Source organism: Procambarus clarkii, chromosome 25 (genome assembly GCF_040958095.1).
Source record: "Procambarus clarkii isolate CNS0578487 chromosome 25, FALCON_Pclarkii_2.0, whole genome shotgun sequence".
Classification (NCBI taxonomy): Eukaryota; Metazoa; Arthropoda; class Malacostraca; order Decapoda; family Cambaridae; genus Procambarus; species Procambarus clarkii.
The window spans coordinates 30,868,471-30,886,666 of NC_091174.1; the positions used below are offsets into that span (position 1 = coordinate 30,868,471).

Below are 18,196 nucleotides of genomic sequence, written 5' to 3' on the forward strand. Positions count from 1 at the left end.
CACACTACACGGGAGGACACACTACATGGGAGGACACACTACATGGGAGGACACACTACATGGGAGGACACACTACACGGGAGGACACACTACACGGGAGGACACACTAAACGGGAGGACACACTACATGGGAGGACACACAACATGGGAGGACACACTACATGGGAGGACACACTACACGGGAGGACACACTACATGGGAGGACACACTACACGGGAGGATACACTACACGGGAGGACGCACTACACGGGAGGACACACTACATGGGAGGACACACTACACGGGAGGACACACTACATGGGAGAACACACTACATGGGAGGACACATTACATGAGAGGACACATTACATAGGAGGACACACTTCACGGGAGGACACACTTCATGGGAGGACACATTTCACGGGAGGACACACTTCATGGGAGGACACACTGCACGGGAGGACACACTTCATAGGAGGACACACTTCATGGGGGACACACTACATGGGAGGACACACTACATGGGAGGACACATTACATGAGAGGACACATTACATGGGAGGACACACAACAATTGAAAGACACACTACATGGGAGGACACACTGCATGGGAAGACACACTGCATTGCAGGACACACTATACGGGAGGACTCACTTCATGGGAGGACACATTACACGGGAGGACACATTACACGGGAGGACACACTACACGGGAAGACACACTACACGGAAGGACACACTACACGGAAGGACACTACATGGGAGGACACACTTCACGGGAGGACACACTACACAGGAGGACACACTACACGGGAGGACACACTACACAGAAGGACACACTACATGGGAGGACACACTACACGGGAGGACACACTACACGGGAGGACACACTACTCGGGAGGACACACAACATGGGAGGACACATTATATGAGAGGACACATTACATAGGAGATCACACTACATGGGAGGACACAACATGGGAGGACACACATTACATAACAGGAGACATTACATGGTAGGACACACTACTCAGGAGGACACACTACACGGAAGGACACACTACACGGGAGGACATACTACACGGGAAGACACACTACATGGGAGAACACACTACACGGGAGTACACACTACACGAGAGAACACATTACATGGGAGGACACATTACATAGGAGAACACACTGCATGGGAGGACACAACATGGGAGGACACATTACATAACAGGAGACATTATGACACACTACACAGGAGGACACACTACACGAAAGGACACACTACATGGGAGGACACACTGCATGGCAGGACACACTATATGGGAGGACACACTTCACGGGAGGACACACTACACGGGAGGACACACTACATGGGAGGACACACTGCATTGGAGGACACACTGCATGGCAGGACACACTACATGGGAGAACACACTTCACGGGAGGACACACTACACGGGAGGACTCACTACATGGGAGGACACACTGCACTGGAGGACACACTACATGGGAGGACACACTACATGGGAGGACACTACACGGGAGGACACACTACATGGGAGGACACACTACATGGGAGGACACTACACGGGAGGACACACTGCATGGGAGAACACACTAAATGGGAGGACACACTAAATGAGAGGACACACTACACGGGAGGACACACTACAGGGGAGGTCACTCTACATGGGAGGACACACTACACGGGAGGTCACTCTACATGGGAGGACACACTACATGGTAGGACTTACTACGTGGGATGACACATTTCTTGGTAGGACTCACTACATGGGAGGACACACTACACGGGAAGACACACTAGACGGGAAGACACATTGACTACACGGGAGGACACACTACATGGGAGGACACACTACACGGGAAGACACATTACTTGGGAGGACTCACTACATGGGAGGACACACTATACGGGAGGACACACTACATGGGAGGACACACTACACGGGAGGACACACTACACGGGAAGACACACTACACGGGAAGACACACTACACGGGAAGACACATTGACTACACGGGAGGACACACTACATGGGAGGACACACTACACGGGAAGACACATTACTTGGGAGGACTCACTACATGGGAGGACACACTATACGGGAGGACACACTACATGGGAGGACACATTGACTGCACGGCAGGACACACTACATTGGAGCACACACTACACGGGAAGACACACTACACGGGAAGACACATTACATGGGAGAACACTCTTCACGGGAGGACACACTACATGGGAGGACACACTATATGGGAGGACACACTACACGAGATACACACTACATGGAAGGACACACTACACTGGAGGACACACTACATGGGAGGACACACTACACGGGAGGACACACTACTTGGGAGGACACACTACACGGGAGGACACACTACATGGGAGGACACACTACACGGGAGGACACACTACATGGGAGGACACACTACACGGGAGGACACACTACATGGGAGGACACACAACATGGGAGGACACACTACATCGGAGGACTCACTACATGGGAGGACACACTACATGGGAGGACACACTACATGGGAGGACACACTACATGGGAGGACACACTACATCGGAGGACACACTACACGGGAGGATACACTACATGGGATGACACACTACACGGGAGGACACACTACATGGGAGGACACACTACATGGGAGAACACACTACACGGGAGGACACACTACACGGGAGGACACACTACACGGGAGGACACACTGCACGGGAGGACACACTACATGGGAGGACACACTACATGGGAGGACATACTACATGGGAGGACACACTACACGGGAGGACATACTACACGGGAGGACACACTACATGGGAGGACACACTACATGGGAGGACACACTACATGGGAGGACACACTACATTGGAGGACATACTACATGGGAGGACACTACACGGGAGGACATACTACACGGGAGGACACACTACATGGGAGGACACACTACATGGGAGGACACACTACATGGGAGGACACACTACATTGGAGGACACACTACATGGGAGGACACACTACATGGGAGGACACACTACATGGGAGGACACACTACACGGGAGGACACACTACATGGGAGGACACACTACATGGGAGGACACACTACATGGGAGGACACACTACATTGGAGGACATACTACATGGGAGGACACACTACACGGGAGGACATACTACACGCGAGGACACACTACATGGGAGGACACACTACACGGGAGGACACACTACACGGGAGGACACACTTCATGGGAGGACACACTACACGGGAGGACACACATTACATGGGAGGACACACTACACGGGAGGACACACTACATGGGAGGACACACTACACGGGAGGACACACTACATGGGAGGACACACTACATGGGAGGACACACTACATGGGAGGACACACTACATGGGAGGACACACTACATGGGAGGACACACTACACGGGAGGACACACTACATGGGAGGACACACTACATGGGAGGACACACTACATGGGAGGACACACTACACGGGAGGACACACTACATGGGAGGACACACTACACGGGAGGACACACTACATGGGAGGACACACTACATGGGAGGACACACTACATGGGAGGACACACTACATGGGAGGACACGCTGACTATGCGTACTCCCGTGTAGCCATTATATGTTTAGAACAAACTCTCAGCCATATTACAGTAGGGTCAATGGAAGAAACAAAGCAGTTAAGAACAGTACAGTGAAGAACATGTTAGTGAAGAACAGGGTTGTCAACAATAGGGGATTGAAGCGCTAGGGATTGTAGAACAGAATAGTGAAGAATAGGGAAGTGTAGAACAGGTGAGTGAAAAACATGGGAGTGAAGAACAGGGCAGTGAAGAACAGGTAGGTGAGAACAGGGTAGTGATGAATAGGGGTGTGAAGAACCGGGGAGTGATGAACAAGGGACTAAAGGACAAGGTAGAGAAGAACAGGATAATGATGACCAGGGTAGTGAAGAACACGGGAGTGAAGAACTGGGAAGGGAAGAACCGGGTAGTGAGGAACTGGGGAGTGAAAAAAAGGCTTGTGAAGAACAGTGTAGCAAAGAATTGGGGATTGAAGAACAGGAGAGTGAAGAACAGGGTAGTGAAGAACAGGAGGGTGAAGAACATGGTAGTGAAGAACACGAGAGTGAAGAACAGGGTAGTGAAGAACAGGAGAGTGAAGAACAGGTGAGTTAAGAACATAATAATGAAAGGCAGGGCAGTTGGGTTGTGACAATTAATCATACCAAATCGTTTATACATACAATATATGTCAAATATAATTAATGTGAATATTATCACTATATTAGTGAAGAACAGGTATTGGACAGAGACCATCACTTAATCACATACAATATACAGACAACATAAAAGATTAATTATTAATTATGCCTAGGAACACCCAGCGCATAGATTCAGTCCCTCATCACGGCTCCTTCGGGGTTTTCTCATTTATATAAAGTTTTTTTTGTTAGAATTGTCTTAAAGATTCACTTTTGACTATTCCGAATTGTGAGCCAATTAGAGTGGAACCCCAGTACACGTCAAATATTGGCCAATATTTACCTCTCGACGCATTCCATTGGTTTGACCGCACAATATAGTGCAGTTATCATGAAGTTTAACAGTTTTGTTCAAATTTATAAACATTTGGAAAACAAGAAAAGATTCTATAAATAATAAACACAAATAATCCAGCAAACCTGAACAAATGTCAGAGCAAAACATTTTGACTTTTATCTTGTTAAGTTTTATATGTATGTTTTGATCCGAGACCTCTCTCGCTCCCTCTCCTGTCGCAGGCTGACTCTCTACCCATGTTAACCCGACCCCATCCACCACTTATTACTTCACTCCCCACCCATGTGTGACCCATTACTACACTCCCCACACATGTGTGACCTATTACTTCACTCCCCACCCATGTGTGACCCATTACTACACTCCCCACCCATGTGTGACCCATTACTACACTCCCCACCCATGTGTGACCCATTACTACACTCCCCACCCATGTGTGACCTATTACTACACTCCCCACCCATGTGTGACTCATTACTACACTCCCCACACATGTGTGACCCATTACTACACTCCCCACACATGTGTGACACATTACTTCACTCCCCACCCATGTGTGACCCATTACTACACTCCCCACCCATGTGTGACCCATTACTACACTCCCCACCCATGTGTGACACATTACTACACTCCCCACCCATGTGTGACCCATTACTTCACTCCCCACCCATGTGTGACCCATTACTACACTCCCCACCCATGTGTGACCCATTACTACACTCCCCACCCAAGTGTGACCCATTACTACACTCCCCACCCATGTGTGACCCATTACTACATTCCCCACCCATGTGTGACCCATTACTACACTCCCCACCCATGTGTGACCCATTACTACACTCCCCACCCATGTGTGACCCATTACTACACTCCCCACCCATGTGTGACCCATTACTACACTCCCCACCCAAGTGTGACCCATTACTACACTCCCCACACATGTGTGACACATTACTACACTCCCCACCCATGTGTGACCCATTACTACACTCCCCACCCATGTGTGACCCATTACTACACTCCCCACCCAAGTGTGACCCATTACTACACAACAATTACCATTACCTCATGCATGATTCCACACATTGTACTAGGTGAGTACATCCCCTCCATACCCCTCACGCCTTCTTGTGAACCATCCATACCCCATCCCCTGGGCTGGCCCACCCCTCCTGACCCACACCCACCTGGCCCACCCCTCCTGACCCACACCCACCTGGCCCACCCCTCCTGACCCACACCCACCTGGCCCACCCCTCCTGACCCACACCCACCTAGCTCACCCCCCCTGACCCACACCCACCTGGCCCACCCCTCCTGCTCCACACCCACCTGGCTCACCCCTCCTGACCCACACCCACCTGGCCCACCCCTCCTGACCCACACCCACATGGCCCACCCCTCCTGACCCACACCCACCTGGCCCACCCCTCCTGACCCACACCCACCTGGCCCACCCCTCCTGACCCACACCCACCTGGCCCACCCCTCCTGCTTAACACCCACCTGGCTCACCCCTCCTGACCCACACCCACTAGGCCCACCCCTCCTGACCCACACCCACCTAGCTCATCCCTCCTGACCCACACCCACCTAGCTCACCCCTCCTGACCCACACCCACTAGGCCCACCCCTCCTGGCCCACACCCACATGGCTGACTCCTCCTGAGCCCGCCCACTCCTCCTGATCCATGCCTATTCCTCCTGACTCACGCTCGCCTGACCTTCTTTTCTGCCTGTCACATACCAATCTTCCCCACGCCCACCTGCCCCCTCTCCCCCTTACCCACGCCCACCTGCCCCCATTCCCCCTTATCCACGCCCACCTGCCCCCTTAACCACGCCCACCTGCCCCCTCTCCCCCTTACCCACGCCCACCTGCCCCCATTCCCCCTTATCCACGCCCACCTGCCCCCTTAACCACGCCCACCTGCCCCCTAACCCACGCCCACCTGCCCCTTGCCCCCCTTACCCACGCCCACCTACCCCCTAATCCACGCCCACCTGCCCCTTGCCCCCCTTACCCACGCCCACCTGCCCCTTGCCCCCCTTACCCACGCCCACCTACCCCCTAACCCACGCCCACCTGCCCCTTGCCCACCTGCCCATTGCCCACAGGTGAAGAGCACAGGCCAGCAGGATACACGTGATAACTGCTGGAGGTTCTTCATCGACCGCGTCAGGAAGAATCTCAAGATGGTCCTCTGTTTCTCTCCCGTCGGGTCCACCCTCAGGTAAAGTGGCCATATAAAGAGTTGCCATGTCCAGAGTTATCATCTCCAGAGTTGCCATGTCCAGAGTTGCCATGTCCAGAGTTATCATCTCCAGAGTTATCATGTCCAGAGTTATCATCTCCAGAGTTATCATCTCCAGAGGTATCATGTCAAGAGTTGCCATGTCCAAAGTTGCCATGTCCAGAGTTATCATGTCCAGAGTTATCATGTCCAGAGTTATCATGTCCAGAGTTATCATGTCCAGAGTTATCATGTCCAGAGTTATGTACAAATGTGCCAAACCTAGAGTTGCCATGTGCAGAGTTGCCATGTGCAGAGTTGCCATGTGCAGAGTTGCCATGTGCAGAGTTGCCAGGTGCAGAGTTGCCATGTGCAGAGTTGACATGTGCAGAGTTGCCATGTGCAGAGTTGCCATGTGCAGAGTTGCCATGTGCAGCGTTGCCATGTGCAGAGTTGCCATGTGCAGAGTTGCCAGGTGCAGAGTTGCCATGTGCAGAGTTCACATGTGCAGAGTTGCCAGGTGCAGAGTTGCCATGTGCAGAGTTGCCATGTGCAGAGTTGCCATGTGCAGAGTTGCCAGGTGCAGAGTTGCCATGTCAAAAGTTAATAAGTGCAATAGTGTCATTTCAATATTTTCCTTCACTGCATTTCTTATAAATATATTTTATGCTGCTTATTTTAAATTAAGCATGTCTCAGATCTACAGTGTTTAATTAGGTAATGAACAGTAAAGGTGAGAGAGTACAGGTGAGAGAGTATAGGTGAGAGAGTACAGGTGAGAGAGTACAGATGAGAGAGTACAGGTGAGAGAGTATAGGTGAGAGAGTACAGGTGAGAGAGTATAGGTGAGAGAGTACAGGTGAGAGTGTACAGGTGAGAGTGTACAGGTGAGAGAGTATAGGTGAGAGAGTATAGGTGAGAGAGTACAGATGAGAGAGTATAGGTGAGAGAGTACAGATGAGAGAGTATAGGTGAGAGAGTACAGGTGAGAGAGTACAGGTGAGAGAGTACAGGTGAGAGAGTACAGGTGAGAGAGTACAGGTGAGAGAGTACAGGTGAGAGTGTACAGGTGAGAGAGTACAGGTGAGAGAGTATAGGTGAGAGTGTACAGGTGAGAGAGTACAGGTGAGAGAGTACAGGTGAGAGAGTACAGGTGAGAGAGTACAGGTGAGAGAGTACAGGTGAGAGTGTACAGGTGAGAGAGTACAGGTGAGAGAGTACAGGTGAGAGAGTATAGGTGAGAGAGTACAGGTGAGAGTGTACAGGTGAGAGAGTACAGGTGAGAGAGTACAGGTGAGAGAGTACAGGTGAGAGAGTACAGGTGAGAGAGTACAGGTGAGAGAGTACAGGTGAGAGAGTACAGGTGAGAGAGTACAGGTGAGAGTGTACAGGTGAGAGAGTACAGGTGAGAGAGTACAGGTGAGAGAGTACAGGTGAGAGTGTACAGGTGAGAGAGTACAGGTGAGAGAGTACAGGTGAGAGAGTACAGGTGAGAGAGTATAGGTGAGAGAGTACAGGTGAGAGTGTACAGGTGAGAGAGTACAGGTGAGAGAGTACAGGTGAGAGAGTACAGGTGAGAGAGTACAGGTGAGAGAGTACAGGTGAGAGAGTACAGGTGAGAGAGTACAGGTGAGAGAGTACAGGTGAGAGTGTACAGGTGAGAGAGTACAGGTGAGAGAGTACAGGTGAGAGAGTACAGGTGAGAGAGTATAGGTGAGAGAGTACAGGTGAGAGTGTACAGGTGAGAGAGTACAGGTGAGAGAGTACAGGTGAGAGAGTACAGGTGAGAGAGTACAGGTGAGAGAGTACAGGTGAGAGAGTACAGGTGAGAGAGTACAGGTGAGAGAGTACAGGTGAGAGAGTATAGGTGAGAGAGTACAGGTGAGAGAGTACAGGTGAGAGAGTATAGGTGAGAGAGTACAGGTGAGAGAGTACAGGTGAGAGAGTACAGGTGAGAGAGTATAGGTGAGAGAGTACAGGTGAGAGAGTATAGGTGAGAGAGTACAGGTGAGAGAGTACAGGTGAGAGAGTATAGGTGAGAGAGTATAGGTGAGAGAGTATAGGTGAGAGAGTACAGGTGAGAGAGTATAGGTGAGAGAGTACAGGTGAGAGAGTACAGATGAGAGAGTATAGGTGAGAGAGTACAGGTGAGAGAGTACAGATGAGAGAGTACAGGTGAGAGAGAGTATAAGTGAGAGAGTACAGGTGAGAGAGTACAGGTGAGAGAGTATAGGTGAGAGAGTATAGGTCAGAGAGTACAGGTGAGAGAGTATAGGTGAGAGAGTACAGGTGAGAGAGTATAGGTGAGAGAGTATAGGTGAGAGAGTATAGGTGAGAGAGTACAGGTGAGAGAGTACAGGTGAGAGAGTATAGGTGAGAGAGTATAGGTGAGAGAGTATAGGTGAGAGAGTACAGGTGAGAGAGTATAGGTGAGAGAGTACAGGTGAGAGAGTATAGGTGAGAGAGTACAGGTGAGAGAGTATAGGTGAGAGAGTACAGGTGAGAGAGTACAGATGAGAGAGTATAGGTGAGAGAGTACAGGTGAGAGAGTACAGGTGAGAGAGAGTATAAGTGAGAGAGTACAGGTGAGAGAGTACAGGTGAGAGAGTACAGGTGAGAGAGTACAGGTGAGAGAGTACAGGTGAGAGAGTACAGGTGAGAGAGTACAGGTGAGAGAGTAGAGATGAGAGAGTATAGGTGAGAGAGTACAGGTGAGAGAGTACAGGTGAGAGAGTATAGGTGAGAGAGTACAGATGAGAGAGTACAGGTGAGAGAGTACAGATGAGAGAGAGTATAAGTGAGAGAGTACAGGTGAGAGAGTACAGGTGAGAGAGTATAGGTGAGAGAGTATAGGTGAGAGAGTACAGATGAGAGAGTATAGGTCAGAGAGTACAGGTGAGAGAGTACAGGTGAGAGAGTATAGGTGAGAGAGTACAGATGAGAGAGTATAGGTCAGAGAGTACAGGTGAGAGAGTACAGGTGAGAGAGTACTGATGAGAGAGTATAGGTCAGAGAGTACAGGTGAGAGAGTACAGGTGAGAGAGTATAGGTGAGAGAGTATAGGTGAGAGAGTACAGATGAGAGAGTATAGGTCAGAGAGTACAGGTGAGAGAGTACAGGTGAGAGAGTACAGGTGAGAGAGAGTATAAGTGAGAGAGTACAGGTGAGAGAGTACAGGTGAGAGAGTATAGGTGAGAGAGTATAGGTCAGAGAGTACAGGTGAGAGAGTATAGGTGAGAGAGTACAGGTGAGAGAGTATAGGTGAGAGAGTACAGGTGAGAGTGTACAGGTGAGAGAGTACAGGTGAGAGAGTACAGGTGAGAGAGTATAGGTGAGAGACTATAGGTGAGAGAGTACAGATGAGAGAGTATAGGTCAGAGAGTACAGGTGAGAGAGTACAGGTGAGAGAGTACAGATGAGAGAGTATAGGTCAGAGAGTACAGGTGAGAGAGTACAGGTGAGAGAGTATAGGTGAGAGAGTATAGGTGAGAGAGTACAGATGAGAGAGTATAGGTCAGAGAGTACAGGTGAGAGAGTACAGGTGAGAGAGTATAGGTGAGAGAGTATAGGTGAGAGAGTACAGATGAGAGAGTATAGGTCAGAGAGTACAGGTGAGAGAGTACAGGTGAGAGAGTACAGATGAGAGAGTATAGGTCAGAGAGTACAGGTGAGAGAGTACAGGTGAGAGAGTATAGGTGAGAGGATAGGTGAGAGAGTACAGATGAGAGAGAGTATAAGTGAGAGAGTACAGGTGAGAGAGTACAGGTGAGAGAGTACAGGTGAGAGAGTACAGGTGAGAGAGTACAGGTGAGAGAGTATAGGTCAGAGAGTGCAGGTGAGAGAGTACAGGTGAGAGAGTATAGGTCAGAGAGTACAGGTGAGAGAGTACAGGTGAGAGAGTATAGGTCAGAGAGTACAGGTGAGAGAGTACAGGTGAGAGAGTACAGGTGAGAGAGTATAAGTGAGAGAGTACAGGTGAGAGAGTATAGGTCAGAGAGTACAGGTGAGAGAGTACAGGTGAGAGAGTATAGTTGAGAGAGTATAGGTGAGAGAGTATAGGTGAGAGAGTACAGGTGAGAGAGTACAGGTGAGAGAGTACAGGTGAGAGAGTACAGGTGAGAGAGTATAGGTGAGAGAGTACAGGTGAGAGAGTACAGGTGAGAGAGTACAGGTGAGAGAGTACAGATGAGAGAGTATAGGTCAGAGAGTACAGGTGAGAGAGTACAGGTGAGAGAGTATAGGTGAGAGAGTATAGGTGAGAGAGTACAGATGAGAGAGAGTATAAGTGAGAGAGTACAGGTGAGAGAGTACAGGTGAGAGAGTACAGGTGAGAGAGTATAGGTGAGAGAGTACAGGTGAGAGAGTACAGGTGAGAGAGTACAGATGAGAGAGTATAGGTGAGAGAGTACAGATGAGAGAGTACAGATGAGAGAGTACAGGTGTGAGAGTACAGATGAGAGAGTACAGGTGAGAGAGTACAGGTGTGAGAGTACAGGTGAGAGAGTACAAGTGAGAGAGTACAGGTGAGAGAGTACAGGTGAGAGAGTACAGGTGAGAGAGTACAGGTGAGAGAGTACAGATGAGAGAGTACAGGTGAGAGAGTACAGGTGAGAGAGTACAGGTGAGAGAGTACAGGTGAGAGAGTACAGGTGAGAGAGTACAGGTGAGAGAGTACAGGTGAGAGAGTATAAGTGAGAGAGTACAGGTGAGAGAGTACAGGTGAGAGAGTACAGGTGAGAGAGTATAGGTGAGAGAGTACAGGTGAGAGAGTACAGATGAGAGAGTACAGGTGAGAGAGTATAAGTGAGAGAGTACAGGTGAGAGAGTACAGATGAGAGAGTACAGGTGAGAGAGTACAGGTGAGAGAGTACAGATGAGAGAGTACAGGTGTGAGAGTACAGATGAGAGAGTACAGGTGAGAGAGTACAGGTGAGAGAGTATAAGTGAGAGAGTACAGGTGAGAGAGTACAGGTGAGAGAGTACAGGTGAGAGAGTACAGGTGAGAGAGTACAGGTGAGAGAGTACAGGTGAGAGAGTATAAGTGAGAGAGTACAGGTGAGAGAGTACAGGTGAGAGAGTACAGGTGAGAGAGTACAGATGAGAGAGTACAGGTGAGAGAGTACAGGTGAGAGAGTACAGATGAGAGAGTACAGGTGAGAGAGTATAGGTGAGAGAGTACAGATGAGAGAGTACAGATGAGAGAGTATAAGTGAGAGAGTACAGGTGAGAGAGTACAGGTGAGAGAGTACAGGTGAGAGAGTACATGTGAGAGAGTACAGGTGTGAGAGTACAGGTGAGAGAGTATAAGTGAGAGAGTACAGGTGAGAGAGTACAGGTGAGAGAGTACAGGTGAGAGAGTACAGGTGAGAGAGTACAGGTGAGAGAGTACAGATGAGAGAGTACAGGTGAGAGAGTACAGGTGAGAGAGTACAGGTGAGAGAGTACAGGTGAGAGAGTACAGATGAGAGAGTACAGGTGAGAGAGTACAGGTGAGAGAGTACAGGTGAGAGAGTACAGGTGAGAGAGTACAGGTGAGAGAGTACAGGTGAGAGAGTACAGGTGAGAGAGTACAGATGAGAGAGTGCAGGTGAGAGAGTACAGGTGAGAGAGTACAGGTGAGAGAGTACTGGTGAGAGAGTACAGGTGAGAGAGTACAGGTGAGAGAGTACAGGTGAGAGAGTACAGATGAGAGAGTACAGGTGAGAGAGTACAGGTGAGAGAGTACAGGTGAGAGAGTACAGGTGAGAGAGTACAGATGAGAGAGTACAGGTGAGAGAGTACAGGTGAGAGAGTACAGATGAGAGAGTACAGGTGAGAGAGTACAGGTGAGAGAGTACAGGTGAGAGAGTACAGGTGAGAGAGTACAGATGAGAGAGTACAGGTGAGAGAGTACAGGTGAGAGAGTACAGGTGAGATAGTACAGGTGAGAGAGTACAGGTGAGAGAGTACAGGTGAGAGAGTACAGGTGAGAGAGTACAGGTGAGAGAGTACAGGTGAGAGAGTACAGGTGAGAGAGTACAGGTGAGAGAGTTTAAGTGAGAGAGTACAGGTGAGAGTGTACAGGTGAGAGAGTACAGGTGAGAGAGTACAGGTGAGAGAGGCGAATAAGGTGCGGGTGTGTCAGGCGATCAACAGTACACAACACACACTAACACTTGTGTTGTCGTGGCGCAGGGTCCGAGCGCGCCAGTTTCCTGCCATCATCAGCTGCACTACCATTGACTGGTTCCACGAGTGGCCGCAGGAGGCGCTGGTGTCCGTGTCAGAGACCTTCCTGGCCCAGATCGAGTACCTCCCGGTGAGTACTGGCGGTGAAGGCATGGTGTCATCTTAATGCTGATAAATACTCTAACTTGAATGGTAATGGTGACTTTGAAATAGTAAAAACAAATAAAAACATAAGAATAACTTTGGAACATGGAAACTGCAGAAAATGTTTTGGCTCATGCGAAACAGCTCGTATTTATACTCTTCACGAACCACTCATATATATGCCAAACTCACGTCTGTAAACATCCATTGATCTCACGTCTATTATCAGCAGTGTTCAAAGTGTAGAATATTTTATCTAATATTAATCGTCTTTGGGACCAGACACGGAATAATGAAGAATACACATCTAACTCAATACGATTACGAAGAGAGTGTCTCCAGTCTCGCTCGTCCAATAATGAGCATTCTTTACTTTAAAGATAAAAAACTCCTAACCATATTTCCTGATGCAAATGACTGAACATTTCTACAATACGATTCAACACTTTATTGATTAATTGTAGATTCTATTACAATATGATATATCTGTTGGTTAGACATAGTGCCAACTCACCCAACTGAGTAGCTTATTCCAACACACTGGGACAAAGGTCCAGGCCTTCAGGCGTTATAAACTTGAAGATTTGTGTGAACAGAGTAGTAAGGATTGGTACGACCAAGCATTGCTGCGAGAGCCAGAGGACTCGTGTGGAGCAGCCCACACCTCTCAAAACACTCCTTTGAGTTATCAGTTCTCCTTCTTTAATTTCTAATTCATTCAATGATTATAGTTTCACCAATGTTTTAGATTATGAAGAATTAATTTACATCTACGATCTTATCGGCTGTATAATAGTAGGAAAGCACACGAATAATCAGAAACTGGTCCATAAATAATACTTTTGGAAGTAGTTTCTAATAGTACACAATTCAGATATATTAAGTGTGGAGATAAGGAAGAATACGACCCTGAGCCCTATGTGAAGGGCAGACTTGAGTCAAACACAATGAGAAAAGATTGCTACCCGCCGCTGGGTTCATTTTTACAAAAGAATTTAATTATATCTATACGATTGTGCAGGTGGGCGCTTGGGGCTCATGTTTGAGAGTGTGTGGACCCGGGGGTGTCCTAGGATCAACGGCTCCTACACACTCAAAATGTACTAGTTTCTCTTATGTCTGTAAAGTAGTGGTACGTTTACAAGACTTTTTAACTATTCTTAAGATTCCCTAGCTGTTCAGGTGAACAGAAATGATGTGACTTAATGACCAGTCTGACCTAGGACCATTGCAGTCCACATGGATGATGTCAACAGGTCGTTTATTAATATTGTATATGGAAAATGTACCTGATAGTGGTGATTTCTTAGTGGTATTCCCTCTTCCAAATGTCACTCCAGCGATTAATGATGCTGGATAGACAGTTATAGTCCTGTACGAGGTCACTGTCATTTATAAGGGCTCTCTCATCTCCTCACCTGGGAGGGACTGGGCTGACTCGTACATGTTGTGTTGGGTCATCTGGCAAGTAAGATAACGCCCGGTTGTTTACTTTTGACAACATTTCCATGACTTCAGTCTGAAGTTCCATGAGATTTATTTTCTGGCAGTGCATCGTCTTTTGTAGCCGATTCCATAAGATTAGTGCTGTCCCTACCATAAGCTCATAAAAACCTTAGTGCAATGGTGATGTTGGTGGGATGGACTTTCAGACACACTACCATTGTTCCATCATGGATTGGACTGTAGGGAGTTGGTAGAACTACCACACACAAGTTTCACCTCCACTTCATCTGATATTAGTTGCAGACATGAATGATAAGTAACAAACCTGCGGAAGGCTTGGATAAGGGATCCAGCACTCCCCAGTGGTGGTCCCGTCCAGCAGCTCACCCCAGTGGTGGTCCCGTCCAGCAGCACTCCCCAGTGGTGGACCCGTCCAGCAGCACTCCCCAGTGGTGGACCCGTCCAGCAGCTCACCCCAGTGGTGGTCCCGTCCAGCAGCACTCCCCAGTGGTGGTCCCGTCCAGCAGCACTCCCCAGTGGTGGTCCCGTCCAGCAGCACTCCCCAGCGGTGGTCCCGTCCAGCAGCACTCCCCAGTGGTGGTCCCGTCCAGCAGCACTCCCAGTGGTGGTCCCGTCCAGCAGCACTCCCCAGTGGTGGACCCGTCCAGCAGCACTCCCCAGTGGTGGTCCCGTCCAGCAGCACTCCCCAGTGGTGGACCCGTCCAGCAGCACTCCCCAGTGGTGGCTGTTAACGTGTTCTCGCCCATGTGACCAACGTCGCTGGGCTAAAATGACTGACGGCCTTCAACCTTCCTTGAGAGTGGCAGAGGTCCTGGGACGGGCACGCCCCAGGTGCTGGGACGGGCACGCCCCAGGTCCTGGGACGGGCACTCCCCAGGACCTGGGACGGGCACGCCCCAGGTCCTGGGAAGGCACGCCCATGGTCATCATTCATTTGTACCTCTGTTCATCCAATAGTGAATAGGTGCCTGGTTGTTAAAGGATTTGGTAGGTCGTATTCCAGGGAAAAGTAAGATTAATGACAAGCCGTTAATTTACTTAATGACTTAATTACCTAATGACTTAATTTACACAGATTTCGCAAAAGCTTTTGATAAATGTGACCATGGTGTTATTGCACATAAAATGCGTTCAAAAGGAATTACCGGGAAAATAGGCAGATGGATCTACAATTTCCTGACTAAAAGAACCCAATGTGTAATAGTCAACAAAATAAAATCCAGCCCATCAACCGTGAAGAGCTCAGTCCCCCAGGGTACTGTGCTTGCTCCAGTACTTTTTCTCATCCTCATATCGGACATAGACCAGAACACAACCTATAGCACTGTATCATCCTTTGCAGATGACACTAGGATTTTCATGAGAGTTGGCAACATAGAGGACACGGCAAACCTCCAATCAGATGTAGATCAGGTCTTTCTATGGGCTACAGAAAATAATATGGTGTTTAACGAGGATAAGTTCCAGCTCATGCGCTACGGAAAAATTGAAAATATAAAAACAGAAACCACGTACAAAACTCAGGCAAATCATATCATAGAACGAAAAGGCAATGTAAAGGATCTGGGTGTACTCATGTCGGAAGACCTTACCTTTAAAGAACACAATAAAGTAGCCGTCACAACTGCAAGAAAAATGACAGGTTGGATAACAAGAACTTTTCACACTAGAGATGCTATACCGATGATGATACTTTTCAAAACGCTTGTGCTCTCTAGAGTGGAGTACTGCTGCACAATGACAGCCCCTTTCAAAGCTGGAGAAATTGCTGACCTAGAGAGCGTGCAGAGAAATCCTTTACTGCTAGAATCCACTCAGTAAAACATCTAAATTACTGGGACCTACTAAAGAGCCTAAATCTGTACTCCCTTGAGCGCAGGCGGGAGAGATACATAATAATTTACACGTGGAAAATAATTGAGGGGCTGGTCCCAAACCTGCACACAGAAATAACACCACATGAGACCAGAAGACATGGCAGGATGTGCAGAATATCCCCGTTGAAAAGCAGAGGTGCAACAGGTACTCTGAGAGAGAACTCTATCAACATCAGAGGCCCGAGACTGTTCAACACGCTTCCACTACACATAAGGGGCATAACTGGCAAACCCCTCACAGTGTTCAAGAGAGAACTGTATAAGCACCTCCAAAGGATACCTGATCAACCAGGCTGTGACTCATACGTCAGGCTGCGAGCAGCCGCGTCTAACAGCCTGGTTGATCAGTCCAGCAACCAGGAGGCCTGGTCGACGACCGGGCCGCGGGGACACTAAGCCCCGGAAGCACCTCAAGGTAGCCTCAAGGTAGCCCGAAATGCTATGCGTGGTAGTGGCTTTAAAAGAATGTAAGAACTCGAGTATATATAAATAAATAATTAAATAAATAAAAATAAATGAAAATGTAAAATAAGCTAACATAGAGAGATTGTTCATGAATTTTATCAAATTATATTGAATAGTTAGGTAATATGTAATGATCAAAAACATCGATTACTTTATTATGGAATATGTATTTTTAACAACATTACAGATTTAGCCTTTAACATTAATTCCTCATTTCAATAGGAAGAGAAACACTAAATGAGTTACTCTTTTGAAATTGAAATAAGTTTATTGAGGTAAAATACACACAAAGGGATGAGGTAGCTCAAGCTATTCTCACCCCATTCAGTACAACGTGTTAATATATACATAGACACACATCACAAATAAACATATTACCGAACATTCTGAGAGATAAACATATACATTTCCTCCTTCACAAGTAGTATGTTATCAGACGTACACACAAATACTTTTATGACCTAGGTATACTGTATAGACAATTTGCAAGAGACATGCAGATAATTCAACAAAATATTACAATCTTGGTGCAAAATTCTTATATCGCTCAAGAATATCATCAACCTTTCCGTTGTGACACATCCAGGCTATTTGTTCAGGAACAGTCCTTATCTCAGTGTTTCTATATACATTAATCAACGGACAATCAAGAACATAATGGGCCAGGGTGTGAGACCTTAACATACCACATAGTTTACACTTCGTGTCATTATCATGAACACCTATCCCATATTCCCAGTAATATTTGTACCCAAGCCTGAGCCGCATGTACACAGAGTCACTCCAAGCATTTCTCCTTTTACCATAAGTGAAATGGGTGTTTTGACTCACATACATGTAGTGTTGCATGGTTTGACTACTCTCATACATTATCTCTCTCCTCTCCACTCCCGCCTGTGCCTGAATATTTCTGATTTTGCTTCTTATTTGTCTCATTGTGAATTCACATTCAATGTCAACTTGTGGTTTTGATGTGGCACGTTTGGCCAAGTCATCCGCCACCTCGTTGAGCACTATTCCAACATGAGATGGAATCCACATGAATTTCACACTATAACCTTTCAGCTGTATCTCAGTTATTCTTCTCTTACAGTCCTCAACTATAGACATGAAGACCGGGTTTCGACTGTTTAAGGACTCCAGTGCTCCTCGGCTATCGACAAATACAAAAACATTTTTGTCGTCATGACGTACTTCCTCCAAACACGCCAGAATGGCCTGCAGTTCAGCTTGTGTGGATGATATA

General features: G+C 48.0%; 1 protein-coding gene across 1 annotated transcript in view; it reads left to right on the forward strand.

The window, feature by feature from the left end:
• Positions 1 to 3,838: 3,838 nt before the first annotated feature.
• The window catches only part of LOC138368501 (dynein beta chain, ciliary-like), a 255,884-nt gene continuing 241,526 nt past the window's right edge, over positions 3,839 to 18,196 (forward strand). Inside the window, exons 1-4 of the mRNA XM_069331025.1 lie at positions 3,839 to 3,870; positions 3,980 to 4,199; positions 6,714 to 6,829; positions 13,004 to 13,127. Coding sequence (XP_069187126.1) covers positions 3,839 to 3,870; positions 3,980 to 4,199; positions 6,714 to 6,829; positions 13,004 to 13,127 — 492 coding nt within the window. The remainder of the gene's footprint in view (positions 3,871 to 3,979; positions 4,200 to 6,713; positions 6,830 to 13,003; positions 13,128 to 18,196) is intronic.